Raw genomic sequence first — 23,668 nt, 5'->3', positions numbered from 1 at the left:
GAGTGTGGGCAGCAGGTCAGGGAGGTTCTCCTCCCCCTCTGCTCTGCCCTGGGGAGGCCTCATCTGGAGTCCTGTGTCCAGTTCTGGGCTCCCCAGTTCAAGAAAGATGAGGAGCTACTGGAGAGAGTCCAGCGCAGGGCTGCGAGGATGAGGAGGGGACTGGAGCATCTCTGCTAGGAGGAGAGGCTGAGGGAGCTGGGCTTGTTCAGCCTGGAGAAGAGAAGGCTGAGAGGGGACCTTAGAAATGCCGGTCAGTGTCTGCAGGGTGGGTGTCGGGAGGACGGGACCAGACTCTTTCCAGTGGTGCCCAGCGACAGGACAAGGGGCAACGGGCACAAACTGGGGCAGAGGAAGCTCCAGCTGAACCCGAGGAAGAACTTCTTCCCTCTGAGGGTGACGGAGCCCTGGCCCAGGCTGCCCAGGGAGGCTGTGGAGTCTCCTTCTCTGGAGATATTCCAGCCCCGCCTGGCCGTGGTGCTGTGCCCCCTGCTCTGGGTGACCCTGCTTGGGCAGGGGGCTGGGCTGGGTGACCCCCAGAGGGCGCTGCCACCCCCGCCACGCTGGGAAGAGAGCGGCGGGGCCGGCCGGAGCTGGGCGGCGCTAGGACCCAGCGCGGGGCTGCAGGCGGCCCCGCCCCCGGCGTGCGGCCGGAGGGGCGGGGCACGTCGCCGGGCGGGGCGGGCCCGGTGGCGGCGGCGGCGGCGGCGGCGGCGGAGGAGGGGGGGGCTGCGGGCGCTGGGCCCTGTTGTGTGGGAGCCGCGGCGGAGCGGCCCCGCCGCCCCCCGCCATGGAGGACCCGTCGCGGCTGCTGGCGGCGGCGCACGGCGCCGGGGTGACGTTACCGGGCGGAATCCCTCCGCCCCCCCCTCCTCCGCCAGCCGCCGGGGAACCGGTCGCCGCGGCCGCACCGGGGCCGCCGCCCGCTCACCACGACACGGGCGACGTCCTGCAGCAGATCATGGCCATCACCGACCAGAGCCTGGACGAGGCCCAGGCCAGGTACCGGCAAGGGGAGGGGGGGTGCTGCTCGGTACCGGCCGCCTTCCCGCGCAGCCCGGCGCCGTGACTCAGCTCTGCGCGGGGGGGGGGGGGCCCTGCTGGTCGTTACCGGGGGGGGCTGCGGTCCCCCGGTGCGGGTCCGGCGGGGGGGAGCAGGCTCCGGTAGGGGTTCTTGGTGTTTCCGTGGCTTCGTCCGCCGGGAGCTGGGGGAGGGCCTGAGCACCGGGAGGGCCGCCGGGGCTCCTGGCCGTTCCTTTCCCGTTGGGCATCGCCCGGCTGATCCGGTTCTCCCGGTGGGAACGGGAGGACTGAAACGGCGGGAGCCGTCGAAGGCCGGAGCCCGCCCGGGAAGCGACACGTGGCGGGGGGCTGCCGAGGGCGCGGGCGCCACGTTCCTCGCCCCCGTCGCAAAGTTGCTTTTCCATCGGATTTGAAGGAAAAAAGAGAATTTAACGCTCGTGTTTTTTTTTTTTCTTTTTCCCCTTGGCCTCGTTGGCTCCGTTGGCCGAAGCCGGTTGGAAAGCGGCAGAATCCTCCTCGCCCCGGCGTCCGGCCCCGCTTGGCGCGGCCTCATTCCACGTCGTCAACGCGCTTCGCTTCCTCGGCGGGCGGCCCCCGCCACGAGGCTTCGAGAGCCGGTTTAGAAAAATCCTCAAAACGGGTTTCTGGCCTTTTTCTTTTTTTTTTTGGGGTTGTTTCGGCGCCGCTCGTCCGGCTCCCCGCGCCGCTGGGTGATGGCGGTTGCCGCTCTCTGCCCCGCGCCTCGGTGTCCTGCTCGCGGCGGTCGCCGCCGTGCCGGGAAAACCCTCCCAGCTTTGATTTCTTTGCTCGCTGGCGAAAGTTTTGCCGGTTTTGGGTGCTGTCGCGTGCCGGTGTGCCGAGGCGGCGGCGCTTCCGAGGAGAGGCACCGGATTCCCGACGGCTGAGTGGATTTTTATGAATAAAAGGGGGAAAAAAACCGGCCCGTTCTAAGAATGTCGCAGTTTGGGTTTGAAGGCGACTCTTTCGGGTAACTTGCGCCCGTGGCTTGTAGGGCGACGCGATCCGCGTGCCGTGGGTCACGGGTGGGACTTGCTGCTGCCCAAAACGGGCGTTTCTTGCTCTTTCCTGGCGCTGCGTCTCCGAAATCGCCGCCCGCAGCTCCCTGGTGGATTCTGCGGGCGGGGATTTGCCCGGCCGTTGCTCTCACAGCCTCGGATTTGAGATAGTTTTGAGCAGGATCAGTTCGTCGGGTGCTTTGGTGTCGAGTAAGAGTTGAGGAACAGGCTTAGAAAAAATGGCCCGAGCGTTGTTTAAACTCAATTCCGCGCTAGAAACGCTGCCAGGCTCCGAGCGGCCGCGCAGCAGGCGTTGAAGACCCCCAGATTTTACAGCGCCTTCGGTGTATTTTCAGGTATTTATGTGTAAAAGAAGGTTTTTTTCTTCTGGACGAGAAGTCCGTTGGGTTTACTTAGTCCGCTGAGAAAGCAGAACTCGGGCCTGGTTAAACCCGTGGCACGAGCGGTACGGGGACGTGGGTGGGGGTCCCGGGCCGCTCGGCAGCACGGCGTCGGCTGCTCGGTTTGTGGGCACAACTTTTATTCTTCTGTATTAAAAATGCGCACGGACGCGTTTTGTGTGGGTGATTTTAATGCCCGGCGAAGGTCAGAGGGTTCTTCCAGTGCACGCGAGGAGGATTTTTAAAATTAATCAAAATCTACGTTGAAAACTTGGGTGGAAGTTTTCGTTGAAAGGAGATGGATCTGCCAAGGATGAGCGTAACGCCGCCGTTAAACGCGTTACGGTACCACCTCAGTCTTCCTCACGAGTTAGTGGCCGTGTTAATTAGCCAATTACCTCTGGGTCTGGTCTCTCTACTGCCTTGTACCTGAAAACCGTGTTTTCAGACCCGGGTGGAGAGCACAGGTTGGAGGCTCGGGATTCATTTTCTCTCCCCGGCTCTCGCCCCGGTTTTTCCCTCGTCAGGCAAGGACAATAGACGCCACCGGGCTGTCTTCCCGGCTGCCTTTGTTCTCCGGCTGTCTGTCCTGGCGTTGATGTTCTCAAGCAGCTCGCTTGCTGAACGGGGTTTCAGGCGTCTTCTGGCCCTGTCGTGAAGCCAAGCGGCCCCGGTGACCGATTTTTTTTTTCTTTTTGGTAAAAGCCGGCGTTCCGCTAGCGGCTGGCAGCTCGGCAGGAGCTGCGTTAGGGGCTGCGAGGAAGCCGAGCACCTGGATTTGCGCCGTTCCCAGCAGCTGGAGAGGTGACCGGTGTGCAGGAGGGACGGCCCAATTATATCAATACAAAAACCATACCGAAACGGAGCTGTAAAAGCGATTTAAATATCATTTCTGAATTACGAAAGGGGTCACAAGGAGCAAAAGAGACTTCCTCCGAGGCGCACGCCGCAGCTGGATGCTTCTTTCCACCGATTTCCAGTGGGAGCTGGGCGCCTGACCGCTGGCGGCCCTTGGAAATGGGACGGGTAAAACGCTGCCCACCCTCCGTGGGAAACCCCAGCGCTCGCTGCTGTAACGCTCACCACGCTTCAAATGCGTTTTCAGCTCAGCAAAAGATGGAATTCTCCGTTTTGATTAGACGTTAGGACGGATTCTGTGCTTAATGGTGTAATTAACGTTGTCTCTTCCCGGAGAGAAAGGGGAAAACAAAGCAGCAAACGCTGGAAGAGCCTCAGAAAGGCAAAATCAGCACGTGTGGTCAGACTTGTACTGAAATGCTGTTAAATACGTCTGCTTTTCGCTGGGTCAGGCGGCCGCTCGTGGGGGAAGCCGGGCGAGTCCCCGCGTGGTGCTTGTATTCTGCGTCGTTCCTGCCGGTCGGGGTCTACGCGCTCTAAAAACACTGGGGGTTTTTTTTTCTACTGTTTGGGTGGATTCCATGATTCGATTTTATAGAAATGTGCCAACTCAGGAAGGAACTTTTTATCCCCACACATAAAATACGCATTGGGTAGAACTGCAGGCGCGTACAGTTCCTATAAGCGACGCAGAATGTTCGGTTTTGAGGCCTGCGTGTTTCCGTGGCAGTTTGCTCCCAGCGATGGCCGAGCGTGGCACTTAAATGTCACCACAACTTGCATGTTTCTTTCTGAATTCAGTGCGCTAACCTGCTGTTACTGAAGCATGGTCCAGTTCTCTGGAAGTCTTGGCATCTTCCACTGCCTTCCCCTCTGCTCTGCCCTAGTGAGGCTCCATCTGGAGTACTGGGTCCAGTTCTGGGCTCCCCAGTTCCAGAAAGATGAGGAGCTACTGGAGAGAGTCCAGTTCTGGGCTCCCCAGTTCCAGGAAGATGAGGAGCTACTGGAGAGAGTCCAGTTCTGGGCTCCCCAGTTCCAGAAAGGTGAGGAGCTACTGGAGAGAGTCCAGTTCTGGGCTCCCCAGTTCCAGAAAGATGAGGAGCTACTGGAGAGAGCCCAGTTCTGGGCTCCCCCGTTCCAGAAAGATGAGGAGCTACTGGAGAGAGTCCAGTTCTGGGCTCCCCAGTTCCAGAAAGATGAGGAGCTACTGGAGAGAGTCCAGTTCTGGGCTCCCCAGTTCCAGAAAGATGAGGAGCTACTGGAGAGAGTCCAGTTCTGGGCTCCCCAGTTCAAGAGAGATGAGGAGCTACTGGAGAGAGTCCAGTTCTGGGCTCCTCAGTTCCAGAAAGATGAGGAGCTACTGGAGAGAGTCCAGTTCTGGGCTCCCCAGTTCAAGAGAGATGAGGAGCTACTGGAGATCTCGAGTCCAGCGGAGGGCTGTGAGGATGAGGAGGGGACTGGAGCATCTCTGCTAGGAGGAGAGGCTGAGGGAGCTGGGCTTGTTCAGCCTGGAGAAGACTGAGAGGGGACCTTAGAAATGCTTATATCTCAAGGGTGGGTGTCAGGAAGATGGGGCCAAACTCTTTCCAGTGGTGCCCAGCGACAGGACAAGGGGCAACGGGCACAAACTGGAGCAGAGGAAGCTCCAGCTGAAGATGAGGAAGAACTTCTTCCCTCTGAGGGTGCCGGAGCCCTGGCCCAGGCTGCCCAGGGAGGCTGTGGAGTCTCCTTCTCTGGAGATATTCCAGCCCTGCCTGGCCGCGGTGCTGTGCCCCCTGCTCTGGGTGACCCTGCTTGGGCAGGGGGCTGGGCTGGGTGACCCCCAGAGGTCCCTTCCAACCCCCACCATGCTGGGATTCTGTTGGCCTTCACTCATTCTTTCTTCTTCCGTTCCAGAAAACATGCCTTGAACTGCCACCGAATGAAGCCCGCTCTGTTCAGCGTGCTGTGTGAGATCAAGGAGAAAACAGGTGCGTTGGTGTCTTTTCTGCCCTCAGCTTTCCAAAAAAAACCCCACTCCGTCACCCGCTCCGCTCTCATCCCGTGTGGCCTGTATTTTCCCTGGCAGATTCTACCACTCCAGGCTATTTTTTTTGGCTTGATGCTCTGCTGGAAGCTGGAGATTGTTTTGCTGGGCTTTCTACGATGCTGCCTGCGTGTGGGTTTGGAGAAAACATCGCTGCTTGCTTGATGTTTTGGCTGTGTGGACGCGAAGGATCTGGAGGCTGGGGGGATTTTGGTGTCTGGCTATTGTGACGCTCTTTTTTCCCTTTAAGGAGCTGGTGCTAAAATTGTGGTGGTAGGAGGAGTTCAAAGTTGACAAATAACTGTGTTACGGAGGAAGAGAGGCGGTAAGATGGAACGCTGGGGGGGTCCTGGAAAAGACAGAAGTAGCAGGACATGGAGTTGGTGACTGCGCAGCTTTGAGGAGCAGACGCACCGGGGGCGAATGGATTTCGGTTTGGGATCGCCCGGTGTGCGCTCATAGGTGAAGCACTCAAGCAGTGCTGTTTGAATATCTGATTTCTGTCACCTGTAGTGAATTCTGGTGGTTTTTTTAGAGAGTAACTGTCATTATAGGGCTACGAGGATGGTGAGGGGACTGGAGCATCTCCCCTACGAGGAGAGGTTGAGGGAACTGGGCTTGTTCAGCCTGAAGAAGAGAAGGCTGCGAGGGGACCTTATAAATGCCTACAAATATCTGCAGGGTGGGGGTCAGGAGGATGGGGCCAAGCTCTTTTCAGTGATGCCCAGTGACAGGACAAGGGGCAACGGGCACAAACTGGAGCAGAGGAAGCTCCAGCTGAACCCGAGGAAGAACTTCTTCCCTCTGAGGGTGACGGAGCCCTGGCCCAGGCTGCCTGGGGAGGCTGTGGAGTCTCCTTCTCTGGAGATATTCCAGCCCCGCCTGGACAAGGTCCTGTGCAGCCTGCTCTGGGTGACCCTGCTTGGGCAGGGGGGTTGGACTGGGTGACCCCCAGAGGTCCCTTCCAACCCCTACCATTCTGTGATTCTGTTTGGCTGTCCCCAGGACAGGGAGTTAGATGACCAGAGATATATGGGCTTTGGAAATTAACGCTTGATGTTATGCTCCAGAGGAACACCTTGTCTGGTCTTGCTGCCAGCAGTGCCCAATGTGACAAAGAAATGTGAAAAGGCCTTCTTCAGGCTTGAACATCTTTTTCTATCAAGTTTTTCCACTGAGTTCAATGAGTTTTGAATTGCAGCCTTGTTCCAGAGCTGGAAGGAAAGAAGGGAGTTGCTTCCCTGCTTGTGCAGGTGGCTCGCTGGTTGATGCTCTGAAGCTGAAGGTGATACTCTGGGCGCTTACTCACGCACTGCTGGGTAGCCTGGAAGTGCTGCAGCGTTGAGGCAGACGCGACGCGGTCGTCGCTGGGGAGTTTGGTCGCGTCCTGTTGCGTTCTCGTGGAAGGAAAACGTCGCGGTGGTAGGTGCGTGCGCGCCGTCTGGGCGTGTTTTTCTGTCTGGCCGTCCTCGGAGGATTGCTGTCCTTACAGAGGGTGCTTCATCTGGTTTTCCTTTCCGCTCCTTCTGTGTTTTATCGATCGAAACCGTGAGTTCTGGGAGCTAAGCACACTCGCAGGAGCAGACTCTGACACCGCGGCGGTGCTGGATTTGCTCGTGGATTGGTGTCTGACGGGCCGTCTATTCCTTATTTAAATGACGAGGAGCAGATGTTGTGGCTGCAAGCAAACAAAAGCCTGGACGTACTGCAGCGCAAGGTTGTGGGCTTTCTTTGTGACCCAGGCACACAAGCTGCTTTTCTAGCTCTGAAATCAGTTCCAAACATGTTCCCCCCCACCCCTCCCCATCTTCCTCTCGCTCTTTGTTGGGGCGCTGGTATCGTTCACAATAGCTCCGGATAAGCCGGGCGCCTTTGCAGCCGGCTGGAAGGTGCTGAAAAATTCTCCCCAGTCGTAATTAAAAAGAAATGACAAATGACTCTTTGTAATTTAAATCGATTTGGCCACATTTAATATTTTCTTCAAGCCCTGGCTTCCCCCCCCACCCCCCATGAATTTAATTTTTTTAATTTTCAACCAGTTATGGGAAAAACAAGTATTTTATTTCCAAGCCTTAAATACCTGCCTGGAGCACGTATAGCTATTTGAAGAGGCATCAAATCCAATAAAGCCTACTTAGGATTTTTTTTTTTTTTCTCAGAACTTACAGAAGGATTTGGAGCGTTTTTAATCTCTGCAGCAGAAAGGGGTTCAGCTGCTTGGGTCACCCTTCAGATTCAAGCTGTACGAATTCAAAGATGGCATCATTCTATCTTAAAATTGGAATTAAAACATCTGTAGTGTTAACAATGCGCGTGCTTTTGGTGCTGAATGTGAAAATTCAGAGTTTTTCTGATCGCACCAGGCTTGTTCCTCCGCACTGGAGCCCCGCTGGCTTTTGTCTTCTGCTGCCGTTCGCTTTCCTCCCTCCCTGGATTTGGAGAAAGCGCTCTGCTGTGACAGTGCTGTGAGACCAGCTGAACCAGCAGCCGTGTCGTTCTCTGTACTGGGACGCTCGGGAGGCTGGTGTCCCTGCGGAGGACGGGAACACGGGGTGTCTCGTGTGGGTGGAAAATCCGCTTGGTGCTACGCGAGGGGGAGATGTGGTACCTACCTGCTGTAGGTGACCCTGCTTGGGCAGGAGGGTTGGACTAGGTGACCCACAGAGGTCCCTTCCAACCCCGACCATGCTGTGATTCTGTATTTTGGTAGCATTAAGGAGTAGTTTGGAAGGGGTTCGTGGTTGCTTTGGGTGACCTGCTGTTACAAAAATACGCTCCTGCCTTCTCGCCTACCAGCTTGATTTGCGGGCTGCCAAATGGAGGGAACCCGTCTGTCGGAGCAGAACATCAGGAGTCGGTGTTTAGCGGGAGTTGTAGGAGAAATATTTGCAAGAATAACACAGGGGATAGGATCAGCTGGGAAAAACGGAGGCGTGGGCGAGGGGGGGTGCAGCACCCTACCGCCCTGTGCTCTCCGTGGGTGTTTGACACCTCGTACAGCACGGGCCGTGCATTTCCAGCCCCAACACGGCGGGTTTGGGTTCTGGCTTTGCATATTCTGTGCCAGAAAGATGGCGTTGGTCGGGCGCTTGTGCGTGCCTCGCGCTGCGAAGGGAAGTCTGGAAAGGAAAGCAAGCGTCAGCGGAGTGTCTGTCACTTGATTTTGATATGGGTGATCTTGTACAGTTCATTACGGAACTGCAAATCTTTAATTAATGAGATGTAAATATATTGTAATGGTTTCATTTGCATACCGAGTGAGGCTTCAGCACCTTAGGTTGTGATGTATTTTAATTAAAGATTAATTAGAAATGATGGGAATTTCATTTTGCTTAGTATAATTATTTTACATGAATATCTGGGAGGTGAGGTGCCAGAGAACGCACAATATTATATCGGCGCAGCTGACGGGAGTGACTCCTCGGGCTTTTTGAGCCAGGGTAGGGATTTTCTTCGACACCCATAAAAATGATGGATTGTGAAGGATTTAAGTGAGGGATTTAAGTGCGAAGGATTTTACCGTTACACAAGGACTTTCTAAATCATGCTTAAAACGCTGACTGCTGTAACTGGCTACGCCGTAAGTCCAGTCTCTTAGCGACTCGGCTCAAAGCCTCGGGCATTAATCGAGGCGTTAGATGTTCTTAAACTATTGTGGGAACTTCAAAAATTGGATGGCCAAAAGGCTACTGAAAGGGGTAAGCTTTTTAGAGAAGCGTTCTTCTCGGAGTATCGCCAGCCGGTAGGTAGTAAGCAGCGTGGAAGGACAGGCTCATGTGAGAAGTCAGTGTTGATCGAGAGGCTTTTTTTTAATTGTGGTAACTTTTTCCCCCTGTGGAATCCTTTTTTGGTTTCTGAAGTTGAGTTCTTCCAGGACCCCCGCAGACTGCAAACTCCTGCTGGGCTCATTTTCAGGACCGTACGCCGAAATGGATGCCGCCTGACCCATGGAGCATGTCGAAAGCTCGCAGGGTGGACGCAGCTACCCCGAGAAAACTCTTGGTGGGACGGCGTGCGCTTCGGGAATCGTTTTTAGCAGACTTGCAGAAGCTGGTGGGAGCGCAGCGTTCCTGCAGCTGCGGTGGTTTTGCTCTCCCGTCGGGCCATCGTTTGGGATTCTGAGCGTTGGAAGGTCGGTGGATGAACAACTGCAGCTCTTGGACTTAGGAACTGGGCGCTGCTCGCAGCGCACAGAGTGATGAATTCACTGAATAGGTAGCTCTGAGTGAATCTGGTGTAAGTTACTATCTGTATGGCTATTATCATTGGGAGCAAAAATAAAGCAAAAGGTATCCATTCCAGGAGATGATGGTTTTAATTTAAAAATACTGCCCGTGCCAGTGGTTTCTGTAGAGCTTGAGTTTTAACTGTCACGCATATTAAGACGCAGTTACGCCAAAAGTTTAAAATCAGCCTGATGGAGCAGGTTGGACAGAGACGGCTTCGTGCTGCCACCGACTCTTGGGTCTGCTCACCTTTGAGAGAGTTTATGAAAGAGAGTCTCCTTCTCTGGAGATATTCCAGACCTGCCTGGACAAGGTCCTCTGCAGCCTGCTGTAGGTGACCCTGCTTGGGCAGGGCGGTTGGGCTGGGTGACCCACAGAGGGCCCTGCCAACCCCGACCATGCTGGGATTCTGTGAAATACGAGTTTGAACTCCTAGGCTGGAAATGCAGGTTACGGTGTGTGGATGAGGGTGAAGTCCTTTCCAGTTTGCTGTGACTTACTAGAGCCAGCCAACCAGTTTCTTCCCTCAAGATTGGGCAGGGGCTTTATACATGCTTTTCAGCAGTCAACTTGAGATGAGCTGATGTGTAATTGATGATAACTAATGTCTAATTACCATAATTAGACAAGTGACATAAAATTAAGCTGCAGCTGGGAGCCTGACTTCAGCATGAGGTACTCTGATATGCATCATAATGTGGATAAAAAGATGTTTGGCAGAAGCACATTGATGTAAGAAGGTGACACCAAAATACCTGTTCCGCTGAATTTATGAATAGTTTAACGGGAGTTTTATCACAAAGAGCAAGAAGCAAGTGGCCACAGGTGAACTCTCTGCTGGGTCTCCTGGAAAAAATGGAGACCTGGCGATTTTTAAAAACAAAAAAACCCCACCAACAAATAAACCCCCCCTATTTTCTGTGTTCGTTTCATTTCTTGGTAACGTTCACTCGGTAAAAGGCGTACGCAGTAGATGGTCTGCTCTCGTTTTTAAAAGGTACTAATTTTAATTCCGTAGTGAGTTAGAAAAGCCACCAACTTTTAAAACAGTCAACGCTGTGCTCGTTGTTGTCTTAGCTTGAGTTCAGCAGTTACCCATGTACCACGTCACAGCTATTTTTGCCCTACCTCCTTCCGCTTGCCGAAAGATTGGGGATGCTCTGGAGGAGACCCGGCGTGCTGCGACAGAGCGAAGGTCCCTGGCTGCTCCAGAGCGCTCTCTTCTTCAGAATTGTGGAGCAATTTCTGTATAGCCTGCAAAATGTAAAGTTCAGCAGTGTGACTGTAAGTTTAGGCTGCTTGTGTGTTCAACTGGGTTTTTTTAGATGAGCTATTTTGCCTACAAAATGCTGAAAATGATTATAAATGCGTGTGTTTAATGTCTCTCTATGTATACATCGTTCTCCCGCCCTCACGCTAGAATCTTTGCAGAACAAGAGATGGTTTGTGCTTATTTGTGGGAGGCAACATCGCATCCTGTTAAACCTGCCAGTTACAGTTTGGAAAAGCTCGTTGGAATTTGGTAGCTTCACGGGGTTAAACCCAACTGTTCGTCAAACTACACGTTTAGCAATTAAAATCAAATGAAAAGGCGAGAAGCTGTTGGCATTTTTTGTATTGGCTCAGTTATCTTGTGAGTTCTGACACTTTTTGAAAAAGGAAGTTCGTAATAAATTGTTGAAAAATTTGGGAAATGAAGTTTTAAAAATAAATGTGCTTGGAATCAAATCTGAATAATCCGAGCATCCAGACTGCTGCCGTCTGGGTTGAACATAAGCTTAAGGAAACCGACTTCTGGTGCATTTTTTTTTCATGTTGTTTCAGGCTTTGATAGATTTTTAAATAGATTTGAATAGATTTTAAAATTCAGCACTGCGAAGACGTCGATTTGTAGCCTGCTGCTGTGTAGCGTAGTCGCGTCCGTGGCGTGTGAAGCGGACGAGGTCGGACTCGCGCCTCGCGCGCAGATGTCAGCAGCTTCTCGCCCTGCTGCAGGGTTCCTTCCCGGCCCTGGAGCAGGAGGCCCAGCGGTTGTCCCAGCGCTCGGGCCGTCTGTCCGTCCGCCGCAGTCTGTCTGCACAAGCCGGTGCTGACCGCTGCTGGGGACCGTGCGAGGAGCCGGGCTGCAGGCCGCTACGGGGACATCTGCTCTGTGAGAGCCTCCCTCTAATTTTTATAGACCGCTAAAGTAATTTTTAAACATGATATAAACTCGCAGGACCCCGAGTGGTCTCACCATCTGCGTGCTTTTGAACACTCGCCTTACGTTTTGGTGTTTCTCTGAACAATGTCCTGTTTGTTTCGATGTGTCGCCTCCTGCTTTCGCGAAACCCTCCTTTTTCTTGTTTCCCCTTGAGCTGAAGAACTGCTAAAACCTCTGAAGGGCGTTTAAATGCTTTGCCAGAATGGAAGCGGGCGCTCTTTCCTGTCTCGGAAATAACCTTTTGATTCCTCCTTTTGTATTTATCTAGTGTTAAGTATTCGTGGTATTCAGGAAGAAGATCCCCCAGATGCTCAGCTCATGAGACTAGATAACATGTTGCTGGCAGAGGGCGTCTCCGGGCCCGAGAAAAGAGGAAGAGGAGGACCGATGGCTGTAGCAGCAACATCAGGTGGCTGTCCAAATGACAATAGCATTGAACACTCTGACTACAGGGCCAAGCTGTCACAGATCCGACAGATATACCACTCTGAGCTAGAGAAATATGAACAGGTGATCTTTCTGCATGGAAGAGTTTTTATCATCTCAATTAAAAATAACCCTTTTTTCCTTTGGTGTTGGTTGTAAGAACAGAACAGGAAGTGAAATGGATCCAGGTGAACGCGAGGATATCAAATCCAGCTGAAAAGTTATCTCAGTGTTACAGAAGTAAGGTGAAGATAGAGGGACTGGACGTCAGACTAAAGATAATAAATGTCTCGTTTATCTTTGTTGCCGTTTTTAAAGAGTAAATAGAGTAAAAAACCATGGAAACTCCTCTAAAGTTTTTTTTTTTGGTATATATATTCTTGTTGGGGAAACAAATTCCTGGGCGTTTTCTCGTTTGTCGATACAACTGTGTGTGTTTCCAGGCCTGCAGCGAGTTCACCACCCACGTTATGAACCTGCTGAGGGAACAGAGCAGAACACGGCCCATTTCGCCGAAGGAAATAGAGCGCATGGTGAACATAATCCACGGCAAATTCAGCACCATCCAGATGCAGCTGAAGCAGAGCACGTGCGAGGCAGTCATGATCCTGCGTTCCCGCTTTCTTGACGCGAGGTACGAGAAAACGGAGTCTGGCGCTTAAAACTTGTAGCGATGAAACTTCTCTTGTTGCTCGATGCCAGCGGTTGTGTGAGGAGCCTCCAGGCCGGCGTTCCCGCTGTCGATCTAGTTTAAATATTAAGAACCAGCAACCCGTTGCGCCTGCTTTGACATCAGTTCCACTCAGCACTCACATTCTCCTTCACAGCGAAGGGATTTTAGAGGGGGTAAAAGCCAACGGTGTGCTCTGGTCTGCTCGGTAACACCCTTTAAAACGGGAATACCTCATCTTTTTGTAGGCGTAAACGACGTAACTTCAGCAAACAGGCGACGGAAGTACTGAATGAGTATTTTTATTCGCATCTGAGTAATCCTTACCCCAGTGAAGAGGCCAAAGAAGAGCTAGCAAAGAAAGGTGGCATCACAGTTTCACAGGTATGAAGTGTTTTCTCTGGAATTAAGTGATTTTTATTTTTTTCCTTGAACAGTGTTTTGTCTGGGTTTTTCCCCTCCGCCAGTTAGCAACAGGCTTCAGTTACTGGTACTTTAAATGGGATTTAGGTTATCCTGAAGGGTTTAGTCGCAGGTATTTTCTGCGTGAAGCCTGGTTTAAAAAGTCTCCTTTGCTGCCAGCTTCCAAATGTAGTGGAAAATAGCTTGACCAAATGCTAACACCGATACGTGTCTCCAGGTTTCCAACTGGTTCGGTAACAAAAGAATTCGATACAAAAAAAACATGGGGAAGTTCCAAGAAGAAGCCAATATTTACGCCGCAAAAACAGCGGTGGACGCAACCAACGTCGTGGCTCAAGGCAACCAGGCAAACTCTCCGTCTACGCCGAATTCAGGTGAGCGAGAGTGCCGGGGAAGGGGCCGTCTGCTCGGAAGTCTCTGATTATTTCTTGTGACAATTAGTACCACAGGCTACCAGTGTTTGAAACGGCCGGAGGTTTTCTTTTAAATAATATAATACTCATTAAGTGTAATACTCATTTCTTTTAAATAATGTAATACTCATTGAAGAAGCATTTTTGGTGGGTTTTACTTCTCATTAAAGCATGTACTATTTTTTTTGTTTTCCTCCCCTAGCTTCCTCTGGCTCTTTTAAGATGACAAACTCCGGAGATTCGTTTATAAACTTGCAGTCATTGACTTCCTACCAGAGCTCCCCAGTGGGAGCCAATGTGCAGTCCCAGGTCAGTAAGGAAAAAAAAGAAAAAAAAAATCACACAAACCATACTTTCAGCAGGGAGGTAAATGTTAAAGGACGGAGAAATGGGATTTTATATGGTGTGAACTGGTTGCCCAGTGAGGCTGGGGAGTCTCCATCCTTGGAGATGCTCAGAACCCAAGTGGACGCGGTCCTGAGCAACCTGCTTTAACTGACCCCGCTTTGAACCTCCTGCTATTCTTCTGTCCCTTTAAATTTACGTTAATGAAGCGATGTTTCCTCCTTTTAGTCAGTCTTGCTCCAGATAAGTAGAACTTTGCTTAGGATTTCTGGTTAACGGTATTGTTAAACTCATTTTAAGCTTTCTGCTGAATTTCTAAGTCCATCCGAACTGCGTCGCATCTCTATCTGTTACAAAAGCTACGGGTGACAGCCTCTAATTCTGTTTGCTAACGAGCTAGCTAGGTTCAAGAAGCTGCAAAGAAAGCTTGTCTTCCTGCAAGAAAACCTGCCCCTTGCTTGAAGAATTTTTGGCCCACTAGAGAAGTGCCACATCCTGCTGCATTTCCTTAACTTGACTTTTTACCCCTCTCCTTCTCTCTCCGCGGCGTCTTCTTCCAGATGGATTCCTTGCATCACGTCATACACCAGGCGGGGAGATACGACACAATTGTGGGGAATCCTTTGTACACGACGCAGCGCATCGATGTAAGATGTACTGAGGTATCGCTTACGGAATCCCAGCGTGGTGGGGTTGGAAGGGACCTCTGGGGTCACCCAGCCCAACCCCCTGCCCAAGCAGGGTCACCCAGAGCAGGGGGCACAGCACCGCGGCCAGGGGGGCTGGAATATCTCCAGAGAAGGAGACTCCCCAGCCTCCCTGGGCAGCCTGGGCCAGGGCTCCGGCACCCTCAGAGGGAAGAAGTTCTTCCTCGGGTTCAGCTGGAGCTTCCTCTGCTCCAGTTTGTGCCCGTTGCCCCTTGTCCTGTCGCTGGGCACCGCTGGAAAGAGTCTGGCCCCGTCCTCCTGACCCCCACCCTGCAGACATTGATCGGCATTTCTAAGGTCCCCTCGCAGCCTTCTCTTCTCCAGGCTGAACAAGCCCAGCTCCCTCAGCCTCTCCTCCTAGGAGAGATGCTCCAGTCCCCTCCTCATCCTCACAGCCCTGCGCTGGGCTCTCTCCAGTAGCTCCTCATCTTTCTGGAACTGGGGAGCCCAGCACTGGACCCAGGACTCCAGATGGGGCCTCCCCAGGGCAGAGCAGAGGGGGAGGAGAACCTCCCTGACCTGCTGCCCACACTCCTCTTGATGCACCCCAGGATCCCGTTGCCCTTCTTGGCACCCAGGGCACGCTGCTGGCTCATGGTCACCCTGTTGTCCCCCAGCACTCCCAGTCCCTCCCCGCAGAGCTGCTCCCAGCAGGTCAGCCCCAGCCTGTCCTGGTGCCTGGGGTTGTTCCTCCCCAGGTGCAGGACCCTGCCCTTGCCCTGGTTGAACCTCATCAGGTTCCTCCCTCCCCAGCTCTCCAGCCTGGCCAGGTCACGCTGGATGGCAGCACAGCCTGCTGGTGTATCTACCACACCTCCCAGTTTGGTGTCATCGTCCATTACCAGGGACGCAGATTCTGCCCAAGATGGGGTCGTGATCTGTGAATAAATGTTGACTTTTCTTGTCTGATGTGGTGGTAGGAAAAAGCTGGAAAAGATGTAGTTTAATACACCAGCCTTTCCCTCCCAGAGGATTTACAATTTTTAAGTCCCGGGGATTTAAAATTTTTGGCTTGGGTCACCAGAAAATTTGTGCGCTTCAGTTAATTCTTGCCGGAAGGAGATAGCGCCAGGAATGAGGGTTAATACCATAAAATCTGGGAGGGGAAAGAGGTTTTACGGGCTGTGCGTGGACTGGGCTCTGCCAGAGTTTGCGCCCTTCGAAAGCGCTGTCGCTTGTACGGCGCCAACAGGCGAAGGCAAACGTTGTCGTCCGTAAGTAGTTTCTTAAAGATTTAATCCATTTGCTCTCCCTCCAGGCTAACGGCAGCTGGCAGGATGCGACCACCCCTTCATCCATCACTTCACCTGCCGGAGACCCTGGGAGTGTTAATTCGGATGCGTCTAATTAAGTTTTTAGGACCTATCGATGAGAGGAAAGAGGTCATTAGTGTAATTTGTCCGTGTTGCTCTTTTGCCAGTACTCTTGTTTCTACAACTTGACACACAGCTAATTACCTCAGAAACCCCCTGGAACCAAGAGAAGATTGTGATTACAGCGATACCTCTCTACCTCTCAGCCTCACGCAGTTGAGTTCTTCTTACTTAACGCCCATCGGGATGTGGAATCGTTTTAAAAGGACTTGCTTCATTTTCCTAACCAAATTCATTTTTTTTTTTTTTAAATACGGATTTTACGGTAAGAATCGGGAAGTGTCTCTTCTAGAACTCGGCGTTTGTCGCCAGTTTTACAACGTAAGAAAATTGACTTATTTTAATTTCCATAAAGTTTTTTACGATGAAGTTTCTGTTCTAGTTGATAGCTACTAACAGTTAAGCCCCCCTGTATTGTAATTGTATGCGTTCTCTGTATTGTAATTTTGTATAGGAAAATAAGCTTTTCTTAACTAGGATTCATTCTGAGCTAATTAATCAGAACGTTGCTTTACCAAAACTCTCACTGGACTTTGCTCTCGGGTAGGACCTTCCATCCTGTGTCATTCCGCGTAATTCTAATTTAACGTCTAGCGAAAAGAAAAAACAGCAACAAACCAGGAAAGCCCGCCTGCCTTCCCCACGGATACTAGGTTTTTTTGTGCATTTCTGCAGCTGTGAACACAGAGTCCGCCCCTTTCAGTTGAGATTTTATCAAAGATAATAAACTTCCAAAGCCTTTTTTTCTTTTTTTTTTCTTCTTTTTTTTTTTTTTAAATCCTCCTGCTTGCTCCCCCCCCCCCCCCGCCTTTTCCTCAGCCGCGCTCCCCTGAGGGGAAGGCGGGAAAGGCGCGCGGCGCCGGGCGGCCTCTGCGCATGCGCCCCCCCCGTGCGCGGCGCCGGGCGGCCTCTGCGCATGCGTCTCCCCCCGGGCGCGGCGCCGGCGGCCTCTGCGCATGCGCCTCCCCCCCTGGCGCGGCGCCTTCCCGCCATGCCCCGCGCCCAACGGCCGCGCCGCGCGCTGCCGCCATGGAGGAGCCGCCGGCTGTCGGGGGCTCCGGGCCGGCCGCTCCCCCCCCCCCCACGCCGCCGCCGTCCGCCGGCTCGGAGGAGGAGGTGAGCGCTGGAAAGGGGCCCGGCTCGGCGGAGGGGGCGGCGGGGAAGGTTCGTTGCCAAGCTGGTAACGGTTTTTTCATCGCAGCGTTGCCCCCGCGGAGCCCGGCCTGCGGCCCAAGGGGTGGCGTCAGGTAAGGGCGGGGAGCGGGGGGGAGGGCACAGCCTCCCGTCACGTCCTCCTGGGGAAGCGCAGGAGGTGTGGGCTGGAGGAGCTGCGGTGAGGTGGGCTGAGAACGGGCTGAAGGGCAGAGCTCAGAGGGTTGGCATCAGCGGCGCTGGGTCCGGTTGGAGGCCTGGAACTGGTGGTGTTCCCCAGGGGTCGGTACTGGGCCCAGTCTTGTTCAACATCTTCATCAATGGCCTGGATGAAGAGTTAGAGCGTCCCCTCACCCAGTTTGCTGATGGCACCAAACTAGGAGGAGGGGTGGATGCACCGGCAGGCTGTGCTGGATCCAGCGAGCCCTGGGCAGGCTGGAGAGCTGGGCAGAGAGGAACCTGATGAGGTTCAACCAGGGCAAGGGCAGGGTCCTGCCCCTGGGGAGGAACAACCCCAGGCACCAGGACAGGCTGGGGCGGACCTGCTGGAGAGCAGCTCTGCGGAGAGGGACTGGGAGTGCTGGGGGACGACAGGGTGACCCTGAGCCAGCAGCGTGCCCTGGGTGCCAAGAAGGCCAATGGGATCCTGGGGTGCATTAAGAGGAGTGTGGGCAGCAGGTCGAGGGAGGTTCTCCTCCCCCTCTGCTCTGCCCTGGGGAGGCCCCATCTGGAGTCCTGGGTCCAGTTCTGGGCTCCCCAGTTCCAGAAAGATGAGGAGCTACTGGAGAGAGTCCAGCGCAGGGCTGTGAGGATGAGGAGGGGACTGGAGCATCTCTGCTAGGAGGAGAGGCTGAGGGAGCTGGGCTTGTTCAGCCTGGAGAAGAGAAGGCTGCGAGGGGACCTTAGAAATGCCGGTCAGTGTCTGCAGGGTGGGGGTCAGGAGGACGGGGCCAGGCTCTGTCCAGCGGTGCCCAGCGACAGGACAAGGGGCAACGGGCACAAACTGAAGCAGAGGAAGCTCCAGCTGAACCCGAGGAAGAACTTCTTCCCTCTGAGGGTGATGGAGCCCTGGCCCAGGCTGCCCAGAGGGGCTGTGGAGTCTCCTTCTCTGGAGATATTCCAGCCCCGCCTGGCCGCGGTGCTGTGCAGCCTGCTCTGAGTGACTCTGCTTGGGCAGGGGGTTGGGCTGGGGGACCCCAGAGGGCCCTTCCCACCCCCGCCATTCTGTGATTGAAGGTGATGTGCGGAAGCAAACTCCACGACTCACAGAGTTATAAAGCAGGTATGCTTATAACGGCGCCGGGTGCAAGGGGGATCACCCCTCCTGACCTGCACACCAAGTCACACAGCACGCACCTATTTATTACAAAGTTTACCTTAGTGGGCTGGATTATTACAATTAGTTCTGGGAACAGGTGGGATTATTAGAATTATTTCCAGAAATTCATTATCGTACTCCGCCCCTCTTTAGCGCTTGCGCATTGTCGTCTGGTGGTCGTCTGTGGGGGTCTTCTGGATGAAGGCTCGTAGTCTTCCTCACTGTGTGCTTTCACCTTTGGCCCAGAACTGCTGAGTTGTCTGTGTCAAGATCAAACTAAAGTTATAGCAAAATCAGACTAGACATCTGTTTCCCACATCAAAGGATTCCCGCGTTGGGAGGGGGAACCGGAGGCACCCCCAGTCTGGGCAGGCTGTGAAGGGGGGTGATCCGGCCATCGCACCTCAGCCCTGCTCCGAGTAGAAAGCAAAGCGTGAAGAGCAGGTTTGGTGCCTTTAACTCCCTGGGAGAGACCCTCTCTTCTCTTTCTACCCGGCTGACCTATTGATGGTGTCTTGTTCTTCAAGACAGGTCTGACCAGGAGCGGCTGAGGGAGCTGGGGCTGTTCAGTCTGGAGAGGAGGAGGCTGAGGGGAGACCTTCTCACTCTCGACAGCTCCCTGACAGGAGGGTGGAGTGAGGGGGGGTTGGTCTCTTCTCCCAATTAACCAGCAATAGGATGAGAGGCAGTGGCCTCAAGCTGCATCAGGGGAGGTTCAGATTGGATATTGGGAAAAATTTCTTCCCTGAAAGAGCAGTGAGGCGTTGGAGCAGGCTGCCCAGGGCAGGGGGGGAGTCCCCATCCCTGGAGGGGTTCAAACACCGTGTGGATGTGGCACTTGGGGACAGGGTTTAGCAGGCGTGGGGGTGCTGGGGTGATGGTGGGACTCGATGATCTTAGAGGTCTTTTCCAGCCTGTGATTCTGTGATTCTCAGTATCTGTCCCTGAAGAGAAAAAAGCGAATCCTGAGCAATTCCTAAAGCTTCCTGACGTAACTGCTGTTAGCAAGAAGAACATTAGTCCCCACGAGACGACCGGAGCGGCTACGAGGAAACCCAGCCTCAGGAAAAGCCCCCTCAGACCCAGCCCCGAGAGGCTGTCTCCCTGGAGAAGCAGTCCCAGGAAAGACCACACAGTGACTTCTTGCAGCTTGTCCCCGAGACCGCTCATCGCCTCTCCTCAAGCCAAGCGCCGCTCTTGGTGTCGTTCGAGCCTGAAGGGGACAAAGCGCCGGAAATCTCTGCCTCCTGTTCACCAGGATGTCACCGGTACGTGCTCCGCTGCTTCCCGTCACCAGGCTCGCTCGAGAAACTTGTAGGGCAGCCCGCAGCAAGTTGAAATTGAATTTCTTGGCACGCTCTTTAGGTTAATTAGTCTAATTGAGTTACTCCTAACTGGTAGCCACTGACGTCCGAGGTGGTGGTGGTCCTGGAGGTCCGGGTACTTGAGGATAGAAGGAGGTGCTGCGTTGACGGCTGCTGTAGACCGGTGCTTTGCTGTCTCTGCCTTTTTACTTCCGTGGCTGAGCCCTTCGTGCGACTTTTCCCTGTTGGCATCCCTGTTTCTCCCACTTCTCCCTGCTCCTTCCGTGTCCTGCAAACCACACTCGTACAACAACGGCTTTTGGTGTCTTTTGGGAACGTTCCAGCCGTTTGCAGCTTGCTGTGAATTTAATTGTTCTTAAACAATCCTGTTCTGACTTTGCAGAATTAAGCAAATCAATTAGCCTGGATCTGCCAGAGATAGACCGGCTTTCTGTGCTGCTGCTGTCCAGTTTCCAGGTAAGGCTCTGTCTTTTTAAAAGTGAATTACTTCTCTCTTGCCTTTCTTCCGCCGCTAAATGTACGTTTTGATTTGTGTGAGTTGTGAAATTACGTGTGAGGGGAGGAGGGACTCCTTTCCCCTTCAGTAACGAATCTTCCTCAAGCTTTTGTCGTACAGCGTGGGGAAGGGCGCTAAGACCTTCTGTTCTCTCTGCCCTCAGTTTTCTGCGCAGAAGTTCGAACGCGCCCTGAAGCAGACCGAGGGCTTTAGCCCGGAGGCTTTCAAAGCTAACGGTAAGGTGCGATAATACGCGTCAGCAAGGGTAGTCCTGAACTTCAAACCACCGACCCTCCCCTAGCATCCTCCCAAAATGAATCCAGCTGCCTCCTAGGAGGGGTGGGTGCAGCCGAGAAGATGGGGATGATGTTTTTAAGGGGCCGTGCGTGACCAGAGTTTGTGGGAAGGCAGGCAGATGGACACGCTGACGTAAACTGGCCACAGAGATGAGCTGTTCCTTTAGGAACGGTGCAAGCAATAACTAGAACGCCTTCTGGTGAGGAATCAGGGCAGCGTCTGCTGGTTAGGAACCAGCTTCGTTTCTCAGCGTCCCTGATTGCGTAGGCAGTGGGCACAAGCATTGTTTTACCCTGTTGCATTTTCTCTTCGGCTCCAGTGCACTCGGTTTCAGAAGACCTGAAGCGATACATGCAGAAGTTGAAACGAGACGGCACGCTGAAGAGCTGCGTGGAAGACCCTAAAGGGTAAGGACTCGTGGAACTCGTCTCGAGTGGTGAGTTCACAGAATCCCAGCGTGGTGGGGGTTGGCAGGGCCCTCTGGGGTCACCCAGCCCAACCCCCTGCCCAAGCAGGGTCACCCAGAGCAGGGGGCACAGCACCACGGCCAGGCGGGGCTGGAATATCTCCAGAGAAGGAGACTCCACAGCCTCCCTGGGCAGCCTGGGCCAGGGCTCCGTCACCCTCAGAGGGAAGAAGTTCTTCCTCGGGTTCAGCTGGAGCTTCCTCTGCTCCAGTTTGTGCCCGTTGCCCCTTGTCCTGTCGCTGGGCACCACTGGAAAGAGCCTGGCCCCATCCTCCTGACCCCCACCCTGCAGACACTGATCGGCATTTCGAAGGTCCCCTCGCAGCCTTCTCTTCTCCAGGCTGAACAAGCCCAGCTCCCTCAGCCTCTCCTCCTAGCAGAGATGCTCCAGTCCCCTCCTCATCCTCACAGCCCTGCGCTGGACTCTCTCCAGCAGCTCCTCATCTTTCTGGAACTGGGGAGCCCAGCACTGGACTCTCTCCAGTAGCTCCTCATCTTTCTGGAACTGGGGAGCCCAGCACTGGACCCAGGACTCCAGATGGGGCCTCCCCAGGGCAGAGCAGAGGGGGAGGAGAACCTCCCTGACCTGCTGCCCACACTCCTCTTGATGCACCCCAGGATCCCGTTGGCCTTCTTGGCACCCAGGGCACGCTGCTGGCTCAGGGTCACCCTGTCGTCCCCCAGCACTCCCAGTCCCTCTCCGCAGAGCTGCTCCCAGCAGGTCAGCCCCAGCCTGTGCTGGTGCCTGGGGTTGTTCCTCCCCAGGTGCAGGACCCTGCCCTTGCCCTGGTTGAACCTCAGCAGGTTCCTCTCTGCCCAGCTCTCCAGCCTGCCCAGGGCTCGCTGGATCCAGCACAGCCTGCCGGTGCATCCACCCCTCCTCCCAGTTTGGTGCCATCAGCAAACTGGGTGAGGGGACGCTCTGACTCTTCATCAGACTTGATGATCTTGGAGGTCTTTGCCGACTTTGATGATTCTGTGATTCTAAATGTATATAAAGATCCCAGGTGTACGCCCGTGGGGAGCAGGGATCGCAGACCGGGGGGGGGTTGCGCGTCGCTGGGGGGCTTCAGCCTGGAGCAGGGAAGGCTCTGGGGAGAGCTCAGCGCCCGTGCGCTCTGCGGGGAGAGACTTTCATCGAGGATTGCAGCGGCAGGGCGAGGGGCACCGGTTTTAAACTGAAAGAGGGTCGGTTCCGGTCAGATACTGGGAAGAAATTCCTTACTGGGAGGCACTGGAAGAGAGTCCCGAGTGAGCCGGTCAAGCTGGACGGGGCTTTGAGCAGCCTGGTGTGGTGGAAGGGGGCCCTCCAGTCTGGTTTTGCTTTCCCCAGTCATCGGAATTTGTGGAGCGAAGCCGTTGCCTGCGGCTACGGGGATTTTTGGGGCCGGTGTCCCTGGCCCGGCAGCGCTGGGAACGCTCGGAGCGGCGTTGTCTTCCCCAGGGGGGGGATTTTTCTCTTCGGTGTTCGGCGATGGGGAGCGGGGAGCGGTCGCCTCGCACGCGCTGACGTCGCGTCTCCGCTTCAGGACTGCGCTGGACTCGGCGCTGGACGACTCGGTGGCCCAAATTAAGGAGCACATCGCCAGGTACGGCCGCCCGCGTGCCGCGCCGAGACTCCCACCCCACCGGGCCCGCTCGGGCGAGGGGATTTTGGGCGTGGGGAAGGCGCGAGCCGCTTGGACGCTCGCGGACGGATCCTCTCCTCGCTCTGCAGATTCGCCGCCGAATGCCAGTCCTGGGATCAGCTCTTGCTGCGCTACCAGGAGGGCGCGGAAGCGATGGCGAGGTGGGGACGGTGACGCCGCGGAGCCGTCCGGTGCGTGGAAGGGAGAACGCAACGACGCTGACGAAGGGTTTGGTGTTGCAGGCGGCTGGAGGAAGGGCGGAGGAGCCGGGGCGCGGCCGAGCCCCCCGCTTACCTCCAGACGTCTCAGGGCAGCGTCCTCGGCAGCAAACCCGACTACCAGCAGATCCTGGATGACCAGGGCGAGGTGCTGAGCTCCATGGAGCTCGTGGTGAGTTGCTGGGAGGGAAGAGTTCCCCCTCGTTAGCGATTGCGGGGATTATTTTAATTGAATTTTTTAATTCCCTGGGGGTTGGGGTGGTTCTGCAGCTCGACGAACTGCAGCAGGCGGTGAAGCTGCTGCAGGCCTGCAGCGAGGACAGCCGGCAGTACCTCCGGCGCCTCTCGGAGCAGCTCGGTAAGCGGGAGCCCCCCGGGAGGGGGGGGCTGGGAGCCTCCGGGGGGGGGGGGGGGGTCGGTAACGGCGTTTAACGGGCGTTTTCCCCCTTCCCCCTCCGTTCCAGCTGCCAGGACCTTCCGGCAGCTGGAGAACTCCCCGGTGCGCAAGCTGCTCGCCGCCCCGCCGAGGAAGACGCCGCCGTTGGAGGGCTGAGGGGGGGGGGGGAGCTCCCGGTACCGCGCTCAATAAACGGGGAGAGCCCGGTGCCGGCTCCCCCGCGCTTCCGCGTTTGAAGGCGGCCCTGAGAGTCTCTCGCTTCTT

General features: G+C 54.7%; 2 protein-coding genes across 3 annotated transcripts; both read left to right on the top strand.

Annotated features, from left to right (window-relative positions):
- The first annotated feature begins 712 nt into the window (after positions 1-712).
- Positions 713-16,849, top strand: PBX4 (PBX homeobox 4). 2 transcript variants are annotated; one of them, XM_075446042.1, is made up of 9 exons: positions 713-999; positions 5,192-5,265; positions 12,019-12,260; positions 12,620-12,810; positions 13,095-13,230; positions 13,487-13,643; positions 13,885-13,991; positions 14,588-14,689; positions 15,993-16,849. In XM_075446042.1, exons 1-9 carry the CDS (start codon positions 788-790, stop codon positions 16,083-16,085), a joined length of 1,314 nt encoding a protein of 437 aa, XP_075302157.1. In that variant the 5' UTR covers positions 713-787; the 3' UTR covers positions 16,086-16,849. The 2 variants fall into 2 exon arrangements, with proteins under 2 accessions (XP_075302157.1, XP_075302158.1); XM_075446043.1 differs by having other exon boundaries at positions 715-999; positions 14,588-14,674.
- Positions 16,850-17,116: 267 nt separating this feature from the next.
- DSN1 (DSN1 component of MIS12 kinetochore complex) lies at positions 17,117-23,654 on the top strand. Its single transcript, XM_075445989.1, has 11 exons — positions 17,117-17,223; positions 17,309-17,354; positions 19,513-19,845; positions 20,285-20,358; positions 20,562-20,634; positions 21,015-21,102; positions 22,691-22,750; positions 22,879-22,950; positions 23,032-23,179; positions 23,278-23,365; positions 23,472-23,654. The coding sequence occupies exons 1-11, from the start codon at positions 17,137-17,139 to the stop codon at positions 23,558-23,560; spliced, it is 1,158 nt and encodes a 385-aa protein (XP_075302104.1). The 5' UTR covers positions 17,117-17,136; the 3' UTR covers positions 23,561-23,654.
- The last annotated feature ends 14 nt before the right edge of the window (positions 23,655-23,668 follow it).

This window comes from Opisthocomus hoazin, chromosome 35 (genome assembly GCF_030867145.1).
Source record: "Opisthocomus hoazin isolate bOpiHoa1 chromosome 35, bOpiHoa1.hap1, whole genome shotgun sequence".
NCBI lineage: Eukaryota > Metazoa > Chordata > Aves > Opisthocomiformes > Opisthocomidae > Opisthocomus > Opisthocomus hoazin.
This window is presented reverse-complemented; position numbering and strand designations above follow the sequence as displayed.